Source organism: Bombus affinis, chromosome 6 (genome assembly GCF_024516045.1).
Source record: "Bombus affinis isolate iyBomAffi1 chromosome 6, iyBomAffi1.2, whole genome shotgun sequence".
Lineage (NCBI taxonomy): Eukaryota > Metazoa > Arthropoda > Insecta > Hymenoptera > Apidae > Bombus > Bombus affinis.
Window position 1 is genome coordinate 7,434,990 of NC_066349.1, and position 25,584 is coordinate 7,460,573.

The following is a 25,584-nucleotide window of genomic DNA, read 5'->3' on the forward strand; positions in this document are numbered from 1 at the left end:
ATGGTCGAAAGGTAGAGCAAAGGAGAGAATCATTGACGCTTGTGTCTATGGGTTCATGGCTTGGAACGCCGGTGTTTCTACACCTTGTTTTATGGCTTTTTTAGTAGCTACTAAGGTGACTGTTAACTGTTTATTGCTGTAATATCGCTATAAGTATACACGCTGAATATAAATATAAAAAAGCAGAATTAAAATATGAATTTCATTAAATGCAAAATAAATATATTAAACACACCCTGCACATAAATACAATTCTACTGTAATGTTAGGAAATCTTAATGTAACTTATGTTACTTAATGTAATGTACTTAATGTAACTAATGTTACTGAAAGAAAATTTAGAATGTCAAATAGTAATACGTTCGGATAATATTTGATATTTGGAATTTTTTCATTAATACAGAGATGGACGGATAGTATTGAAATATTTTGACACAGGAAATATGATTAAATTGATTATAATTGTACATATGTACAGTACACATTTAGTACGTAATGTCTAATAATACATAGTTATGTGTGTAATGAGAAAGTGTTTCGAAATTGTCTTCGTATTTCAATTTAATTCTAGAAATGGGAATGGTAGCGATTATGAGCGACGAGGGGATTCCGACGAATTTATTGTTGATTCGCGTGGAATTCCAGACAATAGAAAGTGATAACCACCGTCTAAATCAGATTACTCTATATATGAAGCGTTGCAATTTGTCGAGACTGTACAGCATATTAAACTGGTAGAAATTTGATTTCAGTATTCCTTAAAATCCTTTGATAAATTCATTAATCCTAAAAAATAACTTTTTAGAACGAAATATCTTCGTATGACTATCCTCTTGGGCTTTCGATTTTTCCTGTGAATTCAAGTACGACTTCAAAAAATACAAAGAACACAGTTATATTCTAGCCATAATAACATCATCTTTGAAGAAGCTTTTAAATAAATATTCCATATTCCAAATATATTAAATCTTTTCATAAATATGTAATCTTCGCATTCAATGGCTGCCTATTTCGTACATAAAAACACAAAATATTTATCTCTTTCGTTTTTAATAAATCCATATGTGAATAAATTTTATAAACAAATGTTTCAGATAATATGAATTTAATTTTACCAAAGGATGTTGCTCGTACAATAAATATTATTGTTATTGTTATTAAAAAATTATTCTTTTCTTTCCGAATATATTTCATTCAATTATTGCGTGATTTATTTTGAAATTTGCCTTCTTGTGAATATCTCACATCTTTTACTATGCACACCAATAACATAACGCGATAAATTCTCCGCTGCAGTGGTCGCAACAGCGATACCATAAATTTCACTCAGCCCCTATTATCTTTTCCGTGTGAAGTTAAAAAGACGGCGGAAAATCTACGAGTGGAAGCTCGAACAATCGTGGGATGCTTTAATTCCGCTAAATAACGAATTAGATTAACGGTTCCTCGAAACAGATCGAAAACGGGTTTCTCTGGAAACCTGGAATGCGTTTCCGATTCGACCGCGAAACCACGTTTGGTTCATAGTGAAGTGCGTAATTAACGAAACTCAACGAACCGCGAAACGATTAAGCGAACGAGACTAGGTTCTCGGATCGTGTGTCATGAACCAGTAGAATGAAACCACGTTCGTCGACATTAACTTCAACTGTTTGTTATTTTTTATTGATTTTCATGACTGATAACTTGATCTGGATGGAAAATATGATTAGTGACTCATTTGGTAAGACTTAAGTGTTAAAAACTAAATTATCGAATTTCAATTGAAATCTTCAATTAAGACGAAGAAACATTTTTGAATGATTTATTATAAGGTATTGATATAAAATATCATTCGTATGAAGATAATGAAAGTAGTTAATCGTACATAAATGTATATTGTTAAACGATTATTAACGACACATAATGCAACAAATTAGTAATAAATCTGCTCACGAATTTTACTTTAGTCCCGTATATCTTTAATAATCTGAACTACATTCATGCTCAAAGGTATACCATTATGTGTCTCAAACAAAACTGGATAAATAACATTAACACAACCCTCAAATATTTCCAACCATCAAACGATATTACTTGTACCTGATCGTCGCTACAGGATTTAAGAAAGCAAATTGCAAAGCAATTCACGCAGTTCGAAAATCAATCATTAACAAAGTTCTGTTGATAACAAATCAAACCGCCAATAATTGCTGTTGCCGAAGAACAGAAACGAAATGGAGAATAGGCCGAATTTAATACGACTGACGATTTGACGACATTTCGATATTTGTTACTGAAGTAACAACGTTCCCCTGGACTTCGTCTTTTATTGCCTATGTACATCGAAAGTGGGACGGGAATTTCGGTCAGGGGAAGAAGTTGCGAATCTTCGCGACGAAAGTCGATAAATGACCAGCATATTTGTAGTCGCGATTGACTTAAATGTCGTTCTCGCGAAATTTACGACTTCCTTTTTGTTGGGGCAAGCATTATACGTTTGGTGACTCTTAAAAACACATAAAAGATGTTTAACTCGATCTGATAGGGTATGATGTATACCAATATTTTCAAAACTGATGTTTATTAGGGCCAAGGGGTTGATCAACTCGACTGGCCTCGAGCTAATTCTTCGTAGTTATTGCACAATTGAGTGTCGCCTACATTCGAAGGACCATCCAATTTAACTTAATATTGGGGACGTGATTGCTATAAGTTTCCTGATCGAGACTAACTGTAAATGTGACTCGAAATATCGACGATGATGTGAACTAGCTTATTTGGCTTATTACTTGGTTGACTAATTTTTCTTCTGACTTTGACTAGGAATTGTAGTATCTTGTTGCTCTCGCCCTTTCCTCTTCCGGGTGTCATTTTCTTGGTCGAAAATCCTCGAGGTTGCTAACTAGCTTATTTCTTTAAAATAACGACAAATCGGTACCTCCATCAGACCTCAATTCTCAAATCGATCGCGCAATCTTGTATGCCAAACATAGAAACGATTTAACGTTACATGATAGGCCATGAATGTCTCGTAAAAGTAACGAGGTAGGTAGCTATAACGATATCCAAGGATGGAGAAAGAATATGAAACTCAACCAGCGAGAAAGTACGTTCGAATGACATTTCACTGTCGTCATTGTCTCCTATGTGACACGAAAGAGGTTTGGGTTGCTTGAAGAAAGAAAACTGGCTCCATTGAGAGTCATACGGCGTGAAGCTCGCAAGGGTCAACGATAAAATATAAGGAAGGTGCTTTCGAGGGCCGCTCGAGACTTTTACTCGTCGGCGTAATTTTAAATGAATCCTTCTCGACGAACAAAGCGGTAGTCTTTCTCTGAAAAAAGATAGGGAAGAAAATATGGACGAAGTTACGACGGGAGATCGTTGGTAAAAATAAAATGTTTGTTAGGAATTTTTATGTCGGGATACGAAGCACTGCTCCGTCGAGTTGCACTGACGTGCCTTTCTTTTAGGAATTCTGCAGTAAATACTGTGCTGTTGCTTACGATCCTGTTATCAGAAGGTATCTTTGGTTTGGATTGGATTTGGTCACCCTTAGGAGTGTTATAGTGTGGAAGGGTTAGACCCTTGGCTAAGGTCTAGCCAAGGGTCTAACCCTTCCACACTATAACACTCCTAAGGCCTAGCCAAGGGTCTAACCCTTCCACACTATTCTAAACAACTACGCCCTTGATACCAGATAGCTGATACGGTGACTCACGAAAATATTCGATCACTTGCGGAAACCTTTCATGAATCCCTAGTGTACCTATTGTAGTTTGATTTCAGGATTTGCTTCAGGTTTTGATGTAAAAACTTCTTGAAAAATTGTATATCTAATTTGTTCAAGACTTTTTCTGTGACGTTCAGATTAGAGGATTGAGGACATGTAATTCTTGACTCATAATATTCTGTTTATGTCTTACAAGTAGCTTATAAAAAAATTCTTTGATTACTCATTTCCTTGACAATTTAGATCAGTTATTACATCTTGTACAAATCAATATATACGATAATACATGTGAACGTGGTATACGTGGTATACGCAGTCATGACGCTAGATTTCATAGCACGAATAGTTGCACGGACATTTTGCATCGATACACAACAAAGGCGGTTGCTGTGCGCTCGACTCAGCAATCTGAAAACGTCGATGTGGACGATCGGATCGATTCCCCTTCCGTACCCCGTATGGTCCCCGAACGCAGCAGCTTCCTTTATTCGCGTTTGAGTGCCGGCTATAGCTCTCCACGAGGATTCGATAACGGGGAGCTGCGATCGGGGAACCGCTCGATAAGCCCCGACAACCTCGAAATACTAATTACCGGACGCGACTTAAAATCAGCCGACGGCCCTCGCGACTGATCTCGTTGCCACGTTCGGCCACGTTCCAGCTGAAATTTAATTAAGCCATTGCATTGCGGCGAATAATCGCCAATCGATCTGAACACCCATGGAATCGTTCCCCTTCTATGCCTTGGCGATGTTTCGGACCGTGTACAGAGCGTAGTTATTTCAAATTACGTTTGTACAGTTACGTCTGATCGGTTTATTGGAACGATTAGGCGATTAATTGCAGTCCTATCGATCTACTCGTTGGAATATTTATGTTTTACGATTAAAACGAGTCACGTGAATTTTTCGTTGAAAGTTGGGATGTGTGCCGGTTGTATGGGAAGTTCGTAGGATGGAATGAAAAAGAAGGTTGTATTACCTTTTAAATGTTTTTATTTTTAATGTAATACAATTAGTATGCTCGGTGTATTAATAGACAATGGTTCCTATTATTAATACTATTACGCTTGCGAGTGAATGGAAGAGCTGGTCCGTAGCTGTTGCTTTGACCTGAATTTTCATTTAATGCAAATGTAATTTGCGGGTTCTATGGTAGTAGAATGAGCTTGATAATCTAGAATGAGACAGAAGGACCAAAATAGCCAAAACTCGTGACACTGCTACAACTTACAACCCTTAATTGTTCAATTCAAATTCCGTCTGAAATCAAAGTTAATACAATGTGGACGTTGTAATGCAGAACATCTTGGGAATATAAATTATACTCTTGGAAAATACTGTAATATTTTTTTTATGAAATTAGCTTCCTAGGGTGTTTCTCCAAGTAAAATCACTCGCAAAAGTATAGCGCGTGAAGGGATGGAAGGATACATATCAGTATATGCGAGAGAGAAAGTTTTTGGAGAAATTGAACGCGCCCGTTCCATTACGTAGACTCGTATGACAGCGTTATATCTGTGCACATAGTATAATACTATTAGCCCTCCTCATTTTTTAATATAAGATGTCTAAGACAGTTTTGCATCATGTATTAGCTTTGTGAAAAATTCATGAGACAATTTTCGCTGTAATAAATAAAAAGTCACCTTGACGAAGGCTTGATGTAGGGATTACGTGTTAAATATGAAAACTTCGAGGCTGAATATCTCGACCTCGGTACCACTAGGCTTCCTTAACTTAGCCACATGCACATTGTTTCCTTTTTAACACATAGTTAAAATTTGAAGAAATTCCAGAGAGACTCGTTTTCCCGTAGAAATACCTTAAGAAGAAAAAGCGAATATAAATATTTACTGCATCAAGACTTACGAGTGAATCGACCTAAATAAAGTGCATACAAAATTCATTTCACTTGAAAGTTGCATTGATTTACTGTGCTTACGAATATTACGTATGAATTGAAATTTCGATGTCACACAAAATTTTGCATAAAGTCTAATCGAATATCTATACTGTGCGAAAGAAACATGGAAATCATTCAGAGAATAATCAGAAATTCAATGTTCCTCAGAAACGGTTATCGTGAAAAATCATAGAAACAACCGGCAATCTAAAGTTGGTGAAAGAGCGGGCTTGATTTTCTCTGGAAAGTCATGAAAAAAGCTCGATATTTACTCGCATAACAGACCGACACATTGGCGAAACTTGGCGAACTAGAATGAAATCGCGTTTTCTTACGAAGTATGTAAGTTTTCAAAATTCCAGAAAATCCTGGCCTGGAATTCCCACAATGCCTCTTTTCAAGTCACGGAACGTTAAATAGCGTAACAAACTTCAACTCCATCGAGACCATGTTTTATCCGTTGATCGATAAGGTCTGGGTTACACAGCCGTCGAGCGAACCTCGCACGATTTTCACGAAGTCGCCGGTCGAAAATCGTAGAAATTGTGTTTTAAGGCGCGAACTTCCTCGGGAGGACAAGAGTTTAAGATTACCTTGGCCAATCAAGAGTTGGATTAAGGAAGATGTAGTCTCTCGGGGCGGTTTCCATGACTACCATCCCCATTTCTATATTCTCCTTTCTGTCCTTCCTCAATAACACGACCCATCTTACCTCCACCACTTCGTCTGGCACGAGGAAAGGTCACAGGGTCGGTCTGCCGCGAGATCGTTCGACTCGCATCTTGTAATCGCGAAGTAGAATCATCCGAATCTCGATAGCTGACCGTGCGTCACCTTGCTGCCCATTTTCTCGATGGATTGGCTATTTTACTGAACTCTAGTGCTCGTAGATTTCAAATAGAGAGAAAATGGAAGACACTTATTCCTTGAATGGATATCTCTAGTTGATTCGGCAAGGCAATTCAATTAGCGTGAGAATAACCCTATATAGTATAGCATTAGAGGAAATTACAGTGTTTCCTTCGAATTTTGAAACTCCGTTTCGAATATCAATGACCCAAGAAGAAGATCAGAATTGTGCATCTTTGGACTATATTTTTGCACACCGTGGCGATAAAACTGCATTTTGATCCAAAAAGAAAACGCGAATTCAGTCCACTCGTGGATCTTTGCATATCTTGACGATATATTTACATACATATGCCAAGGATATTCCTGGTGTAAGGTGCATGTCAGAAGCGATAAGCGTGATAAATAATATACTTCAAAAGTAAATGTGTTTCTATGTGGTGTATACATACGAAAATACGTGGGTCCTTACCATAAAAACCTTCTATACACATATCATGTGATATTTGAAATCAATGTAAAATGGTATATGAAAGATACAAAATATTTACTCTCAACTTATATTTCGTAAACAATTATATAAAATTATAGTACACCATATAATCATCTTAAGAATATAATAATTGTTACAATAATAATTCCATTGAATATGAAGACGTATTCGTACGATGGGTAACTGACTGCTTAAATACTATCGTGATCTTCGCAAAACGTACGTACATATGTTTGCCTCAAACATTCTGTAACTTTGTACGTTTCCAGATTTAGTTCCGAACTTTATCAATGAAATTTCTAAATGTCTCGTATAACACGCGTAATATACCTATTCGTTAAAGATGTATAGAAATGTTCGAATACTTCGGCGAACCAGTACATTTTCCGAGGTGCGACACGAAAGCAGTTGCAAAGAGCTCAAGTATCTCGGACGGGAAAACTCGAGGATTCAAGGAGTCGAAACGGTCGAATTTTGTATTTCTAGCAACGATAAATGTCGGAAGGAAAGGGGATTCAATCTCGTTCTGTACGCGTGATAAAATTGTCATATCGCCGCTGAGAAAAGAAACTTTTGATTTCCACGACGGAAGCTCCAGAAACACGAGCAATTTACTAAGGTATGCTTGATTTAATAACCGAAGGTAGCGCAACGGCTCTTGTTGCGCAAAATTATCTTAATTATGCCTATGAAATTCTGAAATTACTGGCCGATATGACTGCTGGCTTTGCAGTTTGCCTTTGTTGCTCCAGAACAAATTCGAAGAGAACGATGGGGTACCAATGGAAGATACGTTGTCTTCGTGAGTAAAAATTACGAACTGGAATTAGGCCTAACAATTCACTCGAGAGCTTTCACGTTCGTAGCATAATCGTTTGATTTCAATAAGTTTTAAGAATAAAGCGTAGTTGATTTCATATGTTCCCTTATGTCAATATGTTAAATTCTAGATTCTTTGATTAAAAACAAGCACCCTTATATACGAACCATTTTTCTGAATCTATTAGTTTCGGAGATAATCCATGAAACGTGTTTACGATCCCCAACTTTGGCGTTTGCCTTTTCAGCATGTCGACACGTGAAAAAAATATGCCACAACTATTTTTGCAAAAACTACAGCATACGTCAATTCCATTGAAATTGGAGATATACATTGTGAATGATCCCTTATTAATATAAACACAAATTGATATCGTAATTATGAAACGAAATTAATACCCGTTGGGCGTATACATGAGAAGTTAACTAAAACTAAAATGTACTACGTTTTGCAAATTTTATCATGTTCTAAATCGTCAAGTATTCCGAGACTTATGAACGAAAGTATAGGTATATCTTATCAGAAAGCTAAAGCTTTCCGTTTCTTAATTTTTCATAACTTTAACGTACCGTTATATTCCTGTCACACTACAATGTGTTTTATTTACGTCAATTGTCACCTCAAACAAAAGAGAAAGAAGGAAACGCGATAAAAAGTGCTACCAGGAAATTTTCCATCGACGCGCGTTAAATTCAGCAGCGGTAATGTCCACCGCATGGATATATGTAACTTCTCGCTGAAAACGTCGACGTTTATGGCAGCAAAAATGATTCCGATTTATCATCACAGCTAACTTGACTGTTGTCGAGTACGAGCGTAATTGAAACCGAGCGGAATTGAAAGAGACAGCTTGATATTCTTGAGATTAAATGAAGTTGCATCGCTGGCGGTAGGGTTGTTGCAGTTGCAGAACTGCATCTACCGTTCATTAGCGAAAAAGAGGCACAGGGGATGATGGACGTAGAAAACAGAGGGAGGGGAGTATTTAAGCGCTTCTGCTGGTTGTACCGCGCTGCTTTTGGAATGAAAATTCATCACCGCGAATTAAGTTTTTAGCTTCGCAAGCCGTACGCATAACTTGGATTACTCGCCTGACATAAGTGTACCATTGTGCGCATTCAAAATCAAAATTGTTGCAGGATTTTTTTATCCATTTATTCTTACGTTCCTATTTTTACCCATAATTTTCTTCCACCTTAACGTATCTCTTTTTAATTACGTCCTTAATGAATTTTCCTTCTCCACGTTTGCGAAATTTAATTCGTACGTGCAATGTTTTTCTTGATAACCCTGCAACATTTTACCAGCAGAACATCGTTTTTCATATCCTTCCTCGTGTTCTTTTTCTTTGTATTTTTCCTTTGTTCTTTTATCGTTATCATTGTATGTTACATTTCCCTTAACCAATCCAATAGTTCTCGCTTTCTTTCTGCACGTTCCTTATCTATGTATATATATTCCTCTATATCTCTTTATCTCTGTATCATTCCGAGAATATATTTGTCTTTTATATGGCATATTATATTCTCTTTTTATTCCCGCTTAATCCACTAGATCGTACGTGGCGGTGCATTTTTCTTTTATTTCCTTCCAGCTTGCCATGTACGTATATACGCTTCATCCATGAAGATCCCTCTTTCTCTCTGGACAATACTACATACGTCTTCCCTTCAGCATCCACCACCAGAGACTCGAAATACATTTTTTATCCACTGTATCTTATAAACCTAGCCGAGTACATGCCACACCACTTACTTTCCTCCCATTACTCCAATATTTATACATGCCTTACAGTAAACTTACCGGATCCGAAAATTCACAAAAAATGAGTATATGAGAGAAAACATTCGAATTATTTCGAACATATCTTTTTTTAAAGCCTCTTCAAAGTCTTGATAATTCTTGAACAGCCAACAAACTTGATAAGTTTGAAAATCTTGAAAGTTTCGATAGATTTTAACAGCTTCGTAAATATTCAATACCATACAAACGCATTTTCCATATGGATATTTTTGTCCATAACGTATGAATGACAGTCTGAAATGTTCGAGTATATTACAAATATTATACATTTGCAGTGATCCACGAAGTATCTGGAAGCTTATCATTGAAAACTTTTACGTATATATTGTATATGTTATACGAACAATTTTCCTGAGAATCGTAGATGGAGTTCAGGGAGTTTCAAGAGTTCTGAGCTTCAAAATCATATTTCAGATGATTTGAATCTCCAAATTCTTGAAAAACATCGAATTATTTCGGAGTTGAGCTTTGAACGCCTATCACAAGTCACAACTAAGACTCCAACTTTGTCAATGAACCCTAAGGTTGTCAGAGACAAGCATCCTACTCGTTATGCGAAGGAAACACCGAAAGCACCTGCTCTTCCTTCCTCTGATATACCTTCGGGGCACGTTTTCCAGTCACGTGTACTCTGCACGTAGCTGTACTTCATATTTACCGTGCATCTGCTACTCATGCTTTTAAATCCCATTATTCTCCGTTCGCCATTTATTTTCACGAAATACAATCCATCTCTTTTTTTCGTCGTACATTTCCCGCGCCGCGTTTCTATATCACACACCGTGCTTCGGTAGATGGTATTTCTATTTCCACCTCGCGTTTCTGCTTCCGCTCGCGGCGCAGTATCAACCAAATTTTTCCGCCTTGAGGCTTCTGTACCGTTGGTGGCATTCTCGGCTCCCTTTCGCGATAGGGAACGAAAAACGTGATAAAAAATCGATTCGGAAAAGGGTTGGACTTAAAGCTCATACGATTAATAATAAAATGATATTGGTTAATGGAGATTGACAACAATGTTTTCAATATCTTACACGATTACACGTGATGCAATATTAGTTACGATTTATCGTACGATGATTATACTCGTAGAGACACGATATATATATTTCTATTGATTTTCAGATTTTAAATATCACGCATAACAAAGTTTCTATAAGCGTTCAAATATTTTCATAGGCCACTGCATATATGCAGTGACCAATAGATTTCGAACTATATATCTTGTGCTATGCAAATTGGTCAAATTGATTATCCATTTATAGTAGAATATGAGGGATTCTTCATCTGATCGTATTTACATTAACTTTTGTGTATTCTTAACTATTTCCAAGAAACAGTAAGAGTATGGATAGATTTTCATTTTGACCCGAAATTTAATCCTTCAACACTAGAACTCGCCTACAATTTATGAATTGTATATTGTTCAGAAACAAATCCAACGTGGACGCGACATTAATATTACGAAGATTGTTTAATAAAATATTAAACTTCGACATTAAACAGCTAATAAATATTATTATCAACACCCTGGTACTATATATAATTAACGCTAATTCAAAGTATATGTATATGAAGGTTCGTCAATCTCCAACCGCGATACCAATTATCGTTTCAATGTTGATCGTACACGATCAGTAATGTTGTTAATATTTGTACGGCACGATCAATATCATTGATCAACAAGACATCTGTCGGTTAACAACATTATCGATCGTGTTTGATCTTACGGATCAGCAGGCATATATACAAAATGGAGAGTCACGTAATTTCGAAAGGATGAATGCATCCGCGCTATGGTTTCCGTACAGTGACACTCTTAACGTTCAAATATTCGTTGTTTCGCGCGCATCGGTATTCTTCGTGCGTGGAAATGCAATTTAGCGCACGAAGCAATCTTTGTTGGTCGATTTCGTTGTCTGGAACGGGGACGCGCGTTTCGGCCTACGTTATTGTTCTATGAAAGCGTCTTTGTGCGCACTGTCACGCGCTATTAAAAGCGCAACGATAACTTTCTCGACGCGCGGAATTTTCGTTCGTGTTTTGTCGTATCGTATGTCGGTCGGTGACAAAGGGACGGCTAAACGTCGCTGAATGTCTGGTACGTACGCTTTGTCGTTTCATGGTACAGACAATGGTTACGGAGACGGATGAAAAGGCGGCTAAAAACTCCAAGAAGAAGTTGATGTTTTTTTTGGTTACCTTTTTTAAGACGAGAACCGGATCTAGGGAAAAATTTTGCGAATATGTTGGAGCAGACGGGTTTATGAGATTAATTCGCGCGGACAGGTCATGAGACGGAAATGGAGAGGAATGCATTTCACGTCGAAGCTTGACTACTTTTTCTACATTGCTTCCGTAATATGACCTCCTTTGTAATTCGTTTTATGGAGGAAATAGGTTGAATTAATTCAAACGTTGCGCGGTCTAATTGCTAATTCTGTAACGCGACACTGTTCTAGTTTTATATAATTTACTATATTATAACATCTGTTGTACGCTTCGTATAATTAGAATTCTGTTGCGCGTGTGACGCGGTAATTAAGGCAAGGAAAGATTAAAGGATAGAGAGAAGGTTAGAATTTTCTACTGGGGTCAATGTAAACTAAACTTACTTCACTGTTTGAATAGACACACCTCATGCCTAAATAGAAGTAAATGCGATAATTTATATTATTTATACCTGCTTATATTCGTTCTATCAACTATATTTTCGAGGCTTGTGTTTTGCGACGTTCATCCCTCTGGGAGCAGGGATAGAATACTCTTCATATACAGAACCACTATGTTACGTTATTATGTAGAAAATCTTATTCAATTTTTCATAGGTTGAAAGTGCACTCTAGAAATAAAGCTATTTCCCGTTCGAAGTCGCTGCTTTCCGTTCTGAATACCACTTACCATTTACCAGCATGTACTAAACACGATCGATCTCCGCCAATCGAGATTCCAAGGTTCACGCGGGACGACGCCGATCGTCGTCGATGTCTCCTTGACCGGATTTTCACGCGTACCGAATCGTGCTACGCTCGTAAACGTAGCCTGTCGTCGCTCCGAATTCCAAGCTTTCCACATTCTCTTCCGTTTACTTTTACCGTGTTTATTTCATCAACCGTTTCAACCATGAACATCGCTCTCTTAAGCTTTAGCACCGCCGTTTTATTTCGCTTTTAAGTAAGAATTAACGTCCAGTATGAATCCACACGTAAAACGATTCACCATTATCTTCTTCTTGAACTTCTTGTTTCATACTCGTACTTCGTCCCCGCGTTCTTCCCGATTAGGTTTCATATTAAACGCAGAAACGAGAAACAACGACCGATTTATTCGACAACTTGCACGATTTTTATGACCATTTAATATTTTACACTTAACGGGACAAATTTTGTTTGCCGTTATAAAAGAGCAATAGAAAGGAGTTTGCTCGAATGGAGAAATATTTTATTGGATAATAAAGACAAGGCGAGAATCAAGGAACGACCAATGTTTCCTTCAAACTGATTAGATTACGTCTGTTAGTTTAATTTTTGAATTATAAGTTGGATCAAAGAGATTCTTTTGAATTGATAGGAAATTTGTCTATATTAATGCAAGCTGTGTTATTTAAATCATAAAAATCTGCATAGTAAGAATATGGTAAAAAGTATCATCCTAGTGTCTTATCGTTACAGTTTACGAATTTTATAGAAATAGAGTAAACGCTACTTCTAATTATTCCACAGTTGGATATTAAAATAGTAGACGTTAGTGTAAACGTAGTATAATCTAATTCCATTCTTCCGTGGGATTCGTCCTTTTGCGAGCCTTTATATCTTCGTTAACGGTGGATCATCTCCCTTCGACGTTTCGAACGTTTCTTGCAACGAGGTTTACACTGCAATAAGCATTTTGCCACCATATGTCCGCACATTTCTTCCGAACCATCACTGTTTTATTTCTTCGCTCAGGCAAGTGGCATTAACCTAGAAAAGCTCCGTTTGGTTTGACGGTCTCGAAACACTGGTGCGCTGCCTTTCAACTAGACTCCCGTTTCAGAAGCACATTATTTCCGACATTAAGTCGACGTGTTGAACCCTTTTCTTCCAACGATTCTGCTCCATTTGTCAGTTGACTTCAAAGAATTGTCTTTTGTAATAATTTCAGACAAAGGCTTATTATTTTATTCCTTTATATGATCTATTTTATATTCTTATCATACTGCGTTACGGGTTTATTTACAAGGTTAATGCTATACAATTTATGTAGAATTAAAGTAAAGTTAAAAAACACCAGTGAAAAAGTACATCAATAAAAGTCTTCAAATTAATTTGAATTCTAATTCAGAAATAAGTTCGTGGAATATTTTTTCTTTTGAATTAGGTATATTCTTCTAAACCTATAAATTTCCTATCGCATAAAAATCCTTGCAATTAGTTTCTAATTTCTATCAAACTCAATCTACGTATTATTCTATATTCTACTCTTCTTATCTTCTTCTATTCTAATTTTCATCACACAACGAAATCTATCCCACTATGTACACCAGTCCATAGCATCGCTATCCTTGATAAGAAGATTGTTAATGACATAGCACAGGGACAAGCCAATTACGTGCTATTCGCCATCGCACGTCATTACACTACACATGTAATCTTATTGTGATAATACGCGTGCTTATCTTAAAGATTGTATCGGATTTATCAGAAGTAATCAATCAGACCCGCATTCCTTTGCCCGGTCATATTCTAATTTCTGCATAATACTGTACAGTACATAGACAATACAACAGAGATAAGCACGCCTATTCACCACAAGCGTTATATATGTAAACATGACAGAATGACAAATATGGTCAGCGATAGAGAGCGGTACTTCTCGTATCTCCGTGCTGTCTTCTAATCACCTCCATTTAATACCTCTTCCTTCAATCAGCTCACTTGAAGCATCCTTATTAAACAGACTGCGGATGTTTATGCAAATTCATATTTTTATGAATATAAAATATGAAAAGTGGAATCCAAATAACTTAACTACTAAATATCACAAGAAATATCGTGCTTTAAACGTTTTATATATTTTTGCATGTTCAGCGTATTCTACGCATCTTTGTAGCTTCAGACCAGTAAATGCATAAAAACCTGTAGTCTATTAATAAACTTCCATTCCAACAACATCCTCTTCCACCATTTTTCCTCTTCTCAAAGAACAGCATAGTTCCATCGCCATGATCCAAGTGGTAGGTAGAATTCAGGCTGCTATATTATTGTTGTTAATAGAGAGCCCGTGGTTGTTTCAGTTACGGAAGCCAGTGTCGACACTCTCGATCCCGGGGGCGATGAAGAACAGCGGTGGCGTGGCCGGTGGGGGCGGCGTGGGGGGCGCCGGGGGTGGCGCCGGGGGTGCTGGTTGCGGTAGCGGGGGCGCTACCGGAACCGGCGAGGACGCCGGTATCGCCCTGGTCGGCGTCCACTCGGAGTACCCACGGTACGTGGACGACCGCGTGCTAGCCGGCGGTGGCCAGGTGAAAGGACCATCGGGCAGCATAGGACCGGGCTCAAAGCACAAACCGAACGTTGGCTACCGGCTCGGCAGAAGGAAGGCCCTGTTCGAGAAGCGGAAACGCATCAGCGACTACGCGCTCGTCATGGGCATGTTCGGCATTATCGTGATGGTCATCGAGAACGAACTGTCCAGCGCCGGAGTCTACACCAAGGTGAGTCGATGATCATTCTTCGTTTGCTTTGGTTATTGGGGCTCTTCCTGTTGGGTTTGGTGCAGAATGAAAGGTTGGTGTATTTTGAAAGGTCATTAACGTTTGGCCAGGTGTATCGCATTGTGGTAGATGATGTTTAATTATGTTGTAAGTTTTAACGATGATTAAATGGTTTACGGTTATCGAAGTAGACAGATGATGCCTAATTTTCTTGTGAATTTTAACGAAGATTGAATGGTTTACGATTAACAAAGTTGATGGATGGTGCTTGATTTTCTTGCGAGTTTTAATGATGCAATGCTGTTTCAATGGTGTGAAATTATCGAAATTGATAAACGATGCCTGAGCTTCTCCTAAATTTCATCGAAGATTAAATGCACTACGGTTATCAAAACTGATAAACGACATCGGATTTTTTAGCGAATTTTAATAAGTATTAAGTAGATCGTATCGAAATTGAGGCTTCTGGATGGAAATTGTGTCATAAAGTATCATGGTTTCATCAAGTACCGAATCATCAATCGACGAGTACGTGTTCCCTAGAAGTTATTTTGTAACCTAACTTCGTTTAAAAAGATGTAATCTCAATTAACCTGATGGAAGAAACGAAAATCAGATGCAACGATATTCTTAATCGAACTGTGATCATTTGCATAAGAGCCTGTACTTTATCAGCACCACGGAAACTTTAAAAGCGTTCAATTTTCTCGAATGCTTGCTATAATCCTACTATAAAAAACAGTCTGCTACGAACAGACCGTTTCCATTTCTGTACTCCAGATTTTTGCGAGTGCAAGAAGACGAGCTCAGGTATGGGTTTTCTTGCCAACTTCTTAATCGATTCAGCCGGCCAACTTCGCGATCAGTTTCTCTCGTTAGTTGAGCGTTGAAAGCTGACGCGTTCCTTATGTAAATCTGCACGAAACTTTTCAAAGTCACGATCTCGTTATGGAATTAACGACTACGGCCATTAAGCGTATAATAAGACGCGCTTACGACTCAATAGCTATATTTTGACGCGACTACTATCTTCATTCTTTAATTTTCCGGTATACGATAGTCTCAAATGTGTAATTCTTTGTTGCGAATATGCTTATTTCATCGCGTCATACACTGTTCAAAACATTGAGAATCGTTTGTTGTATCACATTGATATTCACATTTTGTATCTGCATATTTCACACTTATCTTTATTCGCTTCTTCTTATCTGTATATTCTTTAATCCTTGAAATTTTTCTTTATCCTACTATCGTACGAATAACATGTCAACGTATGAAGCACTGCATTGACATTGAAGTAATCTTATAACGTCACATTTTTGAAGTGACCTTCCTGCAATTTTTATATTTTGCTGCTATAATGCTTACTTTCGCGTACGAAAAACATTTAGTGTAGGAAAAACATTTAGTAAATGACGAGAGATAAGCTGAGAAAGCTTTTGTTTTCTCATTATGCGATTGTTAAATGCGCGTAACGATGAATTTTAATCTTACCTCTGAGTAGCTTATGTCTCAGGGGATGTATTAAACGTGTCTACCACTAACGTTTCTAGTCTCTAGAAATCCGATGATCACGTGTTTTCCTAGCGGAACAACATAAGTACCTGTTTCAAGTGCCAAGTCGCTAACTCTGAAGATGTTACTCCATTAAAAACGTAAATGAAGAAACTTCTTTTTGTGTTAAGAATTAATTTCATCTTTTTTTAAAGAAGTAAATCTCCTCCATTTAAATTTCGTATTACAATTCTATAGAAAGAATAACTGATTGAATATTCCTGGAAATGAAAGCGAGCGATTCGTTCGTTTTATGTCACCGACATTACTTTCCTTGGCAACGATGTAGCTTTTTCTTTTAATGGTCTCTTTTAAATGGTTCGATTCGAAGCTCGTCATTTGCCCGCTAATTCAAAGTTGCTCGCGTCTCGTTCAATTAACCTGCATTTTGCCCACCAACGGGCGCGGCGATTCGATAAACTGAATGTCTGCCACTTCGAAAGTGTTGCCAAAGCCGTTTAAGTCACCGTTCCCGCAATTAAATAACAATCTGATATGTTAATTAAATGTTACGAGTGAGCGTCGTTGCAGAGAAGTATTCCATTTATTTTGCTTTATTTCTTATTCAACTTCGCATTAACCGTAAAAATATTTCCTCGATTATGTTTCTTATGTATCGTATCTAAACGCATCGAACAATTTTCCTTAACAAATCAATTAATTACCTAGTAATATCCTATTAAAATCATAATTTCATAACTTGTTTATAAATTTTGCCATAAATTTTCTCAAGTAAAAATAAATCTCAACCTTTAGAAACTTGCGATATCTTAGGATCTTACCATATAGCCCATTGATTATTTCATTATTTCATTATTAGAAATCAATTTTTAAATATTAGAAAATCTGTATGATACATTTTCCCAACGACCAATAAAAAAATTCATACAAATGTTGAAGATTCCTTTTCGCATCCCAAACATTACAACCTTCCAAATAGTCCTTTATTTCGTCTGTATATTCAAAAATGAGATATACCTGGAACGCAATAAATCAGCTGTTCACAGCGACTGAATAAATAGGATAGCGCGAGTCAATCCAATTTGGCATGAGTTATTGTCTTGTTTATTTTCCGAATTCTTTCGATCGCTCGAATCCTTCAGCCGGTTCAACGGAAACGTCAACGATGTCGCTGTTTTTCCAACCACCTACTCCATCCTCTCGCTAATCATCGGCCGTCGGGTTGGTTAAATCTAGTGTGAGCAAAGGAACACGGTTGACGACTGAATTACGCTGTTGACCGTGGCAATCTCTCTAAACTGGCGCCAAGAAGCAACGAATAGATTAACAATATTGGTAATGGAGTGGGAAGCTTGACTACAAGTAGGAAGGAAATATTCTGCTCCGTGTGTGTGTCTATGTGTGTCGCAGCTAGCTTGGGAAAGAAGGCCAGGAGGGTGCATTCGATTGCTCCCTTTCTTTCTGGCCTCGAATATTCTGGCGGGATTCTGGGCCAAACCATACATTTTAGGGGAGCTCTGATCGACCGGAATCCCTTATATACGGTGTTCTATAAACTATGAAGCGGATTGCTGGTAGAAGCTTTTGATATCGTTTATATAGAAAACGTTTAGAGTATAGTAATTTTGAATGGATCGCAGGAATTAGATAAAGAAAAATGAAAATTAATTCTTTGTTTTACACATAGTAGAAGAATCTAAAAAAATTTTAATTTGTATTCTGAATTAATATTTCACATATATAAAAATTGATAAATTTGTACATTCGGAATTTATATTTTTCTCATATATAAATTTATAAATTTTGTTCGTGCAACATTGCTTCCGTGTAAAATTGTATTATTATAATTTTATTATTTTGCTGTATTCATAAAATCTCATAAATTTTCACGTCACGTTACGTTAGGTTACGTTACGTTCGATTGAATGAAAATTTAGTAACCGACAGTGAAATAGTATTCAATAGTTTAGTGAACAAATATTATCTGAAAGGTGTATTAATAATTCAGATCGATCTACGCGATAAAATTGATTTCGAGTAAACGAAGTCGGTAGACCTAAGACGGCTACATTCAATGTAAAGAACGTAAGGTATGCCAGCATTTATCTTTAGTACACCGATAACACACCCCGTATATGCGTTTCGCCTTTCAAGAAACTCACAGAGATATTTACGCTTGTTCGCCCTCGATTATCAGATTCATTTGAAAACGTGCGTAACGCTTGGAAGAGTTCGAAAACTTACAGTAGCACATACGTGCATCGACTTGCAAATACCGCGGATCATTGGAAATCCGCCGAAGAGGAAATTTCGAAAATCGAACAGCCGGCACGAACATTGAGTGTCTCATTTTTTATGCATTGCTCTTCTAGACACGATGGATTCGTGTGAGTATATATGCACATCATATTACTGCGTGTTTCATAAAATCTAAAAATTGAGAAAGACGTTGGATTAAAATTTCTGTTACTTTATAATAATTTCTACTAAAAAATGTATCGGAGTAAAGACAATTATTACAGATGTTTGTAGTATTAATTTCAAATAGATAATGAAATTAGCAGGAAGTTTTATTAGTTCGATATTCTTTTAAAGTGTCATTGCTAAGATATAGTTTCTTAACGTAGAACAAAAATATGAAAGTGTCATTGTTGACACGAGAAAGATAAGTGAAAGTGATGTAAGAAGATGTTTCACTTAGGAGAACCGTGAGTAAAACGAAACTGTAAAGAAATCCGTATTATCTTCAAACATTGAAATGTTAGACGTCTACACTATCATCAAAAAACCATCGTTACTAGAAGCTAACGCTGTAAATACATTTGAATTTTAACCAATGAATTCCGGTTAGTAAATCGCAATTCACGAGAAGACAAATAAATCGCTATGCGTCATCCTTTTTTCGAGAGGATCCCATGGGTTTGGCGTTCCGGAAATTCGGTTATGCGTCGTTGCTCGCCGATGTTCTGCTCTGGTTACGGCTTTTTCCTTAGTCGAACGTTGGAATCGTGACTGGTTGATTGTCTTCTACAAGTTTCTCGCGGCTGAGCACTGTCACAAAGAATAAATGGTGAACACGTGGCAGAATCCGGAAATGAATATCTAGCCCTTGAAAAGCAGACGAGGAATTGCATTACATATTTCTCTTGTACCGTGGTATTGCGTTGAAATCACGTGGATAATTTGATTTTCGTGAGTTGTGAAATTACTAAGTGAAAGATCTGATTTATTATCAAATCTATTACAGGCAAAGATATTTAATAATACGGATAATGTTACTGGTAATTTCTAATAATTGGCAATTAATGGCTAATGACTTTAAAAACGGATCGAATGGAGAGTTGCTCGTATCATATAATAGTTTCCATGGAATCTGATATTGGTTCAAAGGTACAGATTTATATAATCAAATTCTGGAATTCGATACAAATGTTTCCGATACTATGAAGAGCTCGATAAACCGATACTTACTACGCTAATCGAAAATGTCGATATTCAAATGTTGCGATAATACCTCTTCTTCATCCAAGTGGAATTTATGGTTTTCCAAGGAATACATCGAGCCATTAAACGTACCAATTGCACTCGTACTCGATTCGTGTTAAAGAAGGTATTGATTTTACGGGAAATTGCTTCTATTTCTAACAATACTAAAAAATGTATTATTCCATAAGATTTTGAATTTTAAAAAATTCGAAGATATTAGATAGATTTAATAACTGGTATTTATAGAGTAGACGTATAAGTTACATATTCGTCAGAAAATTTTACGTAGAGAACCTAAAGTTTCACTTGGAAGATAATTCTTCCCCATTATATCACATTCTTTAAACTAGTAGGTTCTGGCCCTTAATTCGTTTAAGACCGTCATAATTATGACAGGTGACTAACGTTATTACGAAGCAGTTGAGTCGTTCCAAAAGAAGTCTTACAAGATCGAATAGATTAGTTTATTTTAGCCTCGTCTGTCTCCAACTAGAGGAATGCATTCTGAGTTAGACAACGCAATTCGCTAAAACTAAACAACATACGACGAGGCTATGGGCCAATGAAATTTATTAAAGTTGGTCGTTAGTGGTTTCGTCTATATATTATTCTATATTATTTTTTAAAAAATTAAAGAATATCCTGAAATATCTCTAAAAAAATTAACCAACATAAAAAAATTAATTGTAAGCTTGCAAAAACTTCCTAATTCTACGTAATTATACCCTCGCAAACTGAAACGCGTCAAATCAGCACAAATCCCATCTCTTTCAACTCGCTGTGCTTAACATTAACTCTTTTTGCATCAAACTGTCGACTATCATTAACGAAAAACATAAGGACAGTAAGAAAAAGAATAAGACAAATGTGAAGAACGCTCCGAAAAGGCGAAAGTAATTAGCTAGTTGCTGCAGAATAATCCAACAATAATGAGTCTCTCGTGTGTTTCTTGCGAGCGGTTCGCGTGTGACAAACATGGAACAAAATGCTCACTAATTAACAAAGTCAAATAGCTTATACGTTTCATGAAACCTGAAGATTAATGCTTCAAACTGTTTAAACTCTCCTGAAATCCCTACGTTAGGACGAATTTACACTTTTACGCTTTGTGCGTCATGTTTAAGTTATTCACATTGGAAGATGTAAAGATTGCTTTCATTTGTGTTTTATCCAAAGTAAGATCAGTAAACTGCGGATGTTTATGTATTTATAAAAAATTTAAATATAAGCTCAGAAAACTATTTGAACATTTGTAGACATCTTTAATATATTTAACATTCGTTAACTTACGTATTGAGAAATTTTTGGTGGAAAATTGCACGCCACGCGTATAATACGAACATATGTATAAAATATCTAAACTAGAGTATTTATTATGATATTTGGTACATGAAATCTATATAAATTCCTTAATTTTGTTGGTAAAAATATAAAGGATCAGTATAAAAATCAAAAATCTAATTAATATATCTATCTATTAATATAATCTAATTAAAATGGCTATTCGTATATTATCTTATTCAGAAATCCAAAATAATAATTATTTTTAACATTTTTTAGAAAAAAGTCATCGAGAAAGAAAATAATTTTTATCCAAATGGAAGCTAGTTATCAATGAATCTCAAAGAAAATACTCAAAAACTGAAACGATTAGAGAATATTAACTTTTAATTGATCTGATTATGAATAACGATTATGAATGATTAAAATCTTCGTGTCTACGCGTAATCATCGACGACGAAAATTTAATTTTGGTTACCAATGATCAATATAAATGATCAGAATTTTTTTAGTCGTCATTTATAATGGTTATACGTAATCAAAATTTTCTAATTAAAGATATTAACTTTTATACCATAACTTTTACAATTCGTCTTATAAAGGCTATAATTTCTGATACTTTTACAACACCAAGTGTCTAAATTCGCTTTTATTCTCGTCACGGATACCAACTATTCCGGTGAAAAGAATGAGCGAATCCGGAAGATTCGAATCCAATAAGTCACGTTGTAGAGTCGAGTATCGAATTATGAGAACGCCTGTGTAAACGTTCGTGATACGCAGTTGCGTCGGAATGTTTGGTTTTCCTATCACGAGCTGCTTAGAGACGGCGCCCTATTTCTTGACAAACCGACTAGGACGAAATGAAGCGGAGTCAATATTCGTCAACGATAAATCCTAGCCGGTTGTTTATACGGTCCGTCGAACAGCATAGTGCTTTATGTACCGGGTATTATGAATCCGCGAGGCGTAGGTGTGCATATCTAACGATGAAACGGAGTGCAACTCGCTGCCGGGAATATTATACCGATAGGAAATGCTATTAACGCAGTTTGTGCATATCGAAAACTATACAAGGATGTACGATTATATTGGAGTACATGGTACGTTAAAGTGGATCGAATATCGATCGAGTCAATGGAATTTCCGAAATTATAGGGCTCTTCGATGTTCTTCCTTTAAAAAAGGATGTTTAATGTATAACACATTTACATTATTGTGTGTAAGTATCCGAGCACTTCCGTTGATTCGTAGAAATTTTATTATCCACACTGAATTTTCTTCTAAAAGTATAATTTGTTTCTATGGTATAGAAACCATAATCCGTGGCATAGACTCTATGCCGTCTGAAGTTATACGATATTATAAAACAAGAGATTGAAACGAACCTGTATAAATGTTTCATTTGTCGTTCAACTTATCAACACTCAGGCAACAATTTTCAAATAGTATCGTAAAACTCCCAACAAACTTAAAATGTAATATATTTAAACTAAAATATTCCAATATTCTCGAAATCATCGTGAAATTCCTTGCCCGCCATCTGTCTATGGTATGTCCGCGTAGTTGCAGGAAATTCAGCTCCAGAGCGGAAAGTTACCGTAACACATATTATTATATGAGATACCGGAGATAACCGCGGTAGATTGGTGGCAGCCACATGCAGCACGTATCATTGGCCAGTCGCCAATGACCAACGGGGTGGAGGTAAATTTAAGTATCTAGTTCATGTTCGTTGGCGTGCATCCCCCTTGAAATATCCCCTCTGGCGCCAAGACCGCACTCGCTGGCTCGCTCCACGTTTTTCTATTAATTTCTATCGTGTCTTACCGATTTTTTTATAAGGGGCCGTTGCAACCTTTACGACAACAGGACAACAATTCACCCTCGTGTCATTTGTCCCTGCGATAAAACTCGCTCCGTTGCTTGTTTGTCCCGCACGTCCGATAGTAATCTTCCTCCCTATCTGTAACTTCATACGGTTCCATCCTTTTTCTTGGTCCTTTCTCGAAAATGGTGAAAACGAATCCGATAAAATCGTTGACATTTTTAGTGTTGTTTGTGTGTTCCAAAATTTCACCATTTACTTTGTCATCTGGTTTACCGAACGATGACGTAATTACAGAGGAAACTGGTTTTAAAACCTTTCATTATGTATTTAACAATTTATTTCATAAATTAATGTTTATATCAAAAAGAACTGAAGACACACTGCCCTAAGATTTATTCATGTGAAAGCACGTGTTATTGAAATTTAATAAAATCTACTAAAATTATGTACATATATTATATATTTATAAAATGCAATTTAAAATGCAATATTTAACTTCGTAAAATTTTAATTTATATCTTAATAATTCAGCCTGTGAAATTCTTGCCGCAATACCGTATACAAGGTGGTCCAGTCAATTAAAGGACATATAAATCTTTATTCAGCGGATAGTGTCTGTAACAGTTTCAAAGACGTGTTCCGTTTCCTGTGTCGCGGCATGTTTCCATAAAATCCAATCAAAATCGCAAAGCGTGACTCGCGAAGTAACAGAATGCATTAGCTTTGATCCTGAATTCTGAGCCGATCCTGTTGAATCTCCCACTATGTTAAGCGCGCGAGCAAACAGCCATAATATGCTAATACTAAAACTTGACCAAGGAATTATTCACGCAGACCCTTGTAAACGTCTTCTGCACGAACAAGTGTGTTAATTTCAACGATTAGAGCTGTTAGTTTTCCATAACTCGTACGACACGGCTCTTTGTGATTTACGAAATCGATGTTAGTGTTCTAAAGTTACAGGCAATATGGTATATTCCACCATATATGGACATGGGAACTAAGCGTACGTCGCTATGCATATACCATGTGAATGCAGCGTTATGGACGTAGGTGCGCCGCATCCTGACTGGATCATTATAAACACTAATTGTGTACCTTACTGCTTATACATAGTATACGTATATACGTAGTTGATGAAAATGATTGTGATGGAAATAGGTTCGTAGCCCAGTTTTGCATCTTTAGATTTCTATCAACAGTTATTCAACATTAAAATCTATTTTTAAGTGAAAAAGAATGTTTCTCGTTTATTTATATCTATGTCTTCTTCGTGATATCTTTATCACACTCTATGAATATAAGGGGTCTCGGAAAAATTGTGGCATCTTATACTTCCGCTCGTTAAATAAGCTCTAAAAAGCTGGATAAAGTGTGAACCTGATAAAGAGGACGAATCCATCAAACCCAAAGTTTTCAGGTCAGTTATTTTTATGGCTGATGCTCACCATTAGATCCGTGAAATTTTTTATGCCGATCTTTTATTGTTCTACCATCCTCCAATCTGCAAATTCGTCCTCTCCGCTTAATATCGTATTAAACTTAATATTTTAATATCTTTGCATATTATGTGCAATCTAAACATTTCTGCACGTTTAAATTTCTCATAAAATATTTATCGAAAATCATTGGATTTCCAAGTGTATGTAATTTTAACATTACAATATCTTCTGAAGGAAATTCATCTAAAAAGTTTACAAAGCTTGTGTTTTTAATTGAGAGTTTACTCTTCGTTTTCTTACGGCTGATAATTAAACATTTCAACTATTCAATGTACAAAGAATTTTCGCTAGATAAAATCGCAAAAAGTCGATGATAAGGCGACACGATGCACCGGGTCTGTTCTCTAATCCCTATCAGAAAGCCAGGGTAAAAGCACCCGAATTTTTTTTCGACACCATTTGTATCTCACCACTGCCACCAACGCCACGAAATATAGCGATCCTAATCCTCGAATAACATGCAAACCCTGTAGAGCAGACTGTCGTCGAGAAAAGGACTCGTGGCATCCTGAGAGCCTGTATCGGTCGTGGAAATCGAGATATCTGACGCAAGAACGGAATAAGAATGTTGCTTGGTTTCCTTCGTTACGAATCGTATCCAATACCAATAGAAAGAGAGTTTTGTTTAAATATAATTGTCAGTAGCCTAAATTTTAAAACTATTTCCCTGTTAAAAAATAAACAATTCGACTTAT

General features: G+C 36.6%; 1 protein-coding gene across 8 annotated transcripts in view; it reads left to right on the forward strand.

Moving 5' to 3' along the window:
- The window catches only part of LOC126917941 (small conductance calcium-activated potassium channel protein), a 240,366-nt gene that overhangs the window by 149,310 nt on the left and 65,472 nt on the right, over positions 1-25,584 (forward strand). For all 8 annotated transcript variants that reach the window (XM_050725394.1, XM_050725395.1, XM_050725396.1 and 5 more), the window contains one exon: positions 14,858-15,274. In XM_050725394.1, the coding sequence (XP_050581351.1) occupies positions 14,858-15,274 (417 nt within the window). The remainder of the gene's footprint in view (positions 1-14,857; positions 15,275-25,584) is intronic.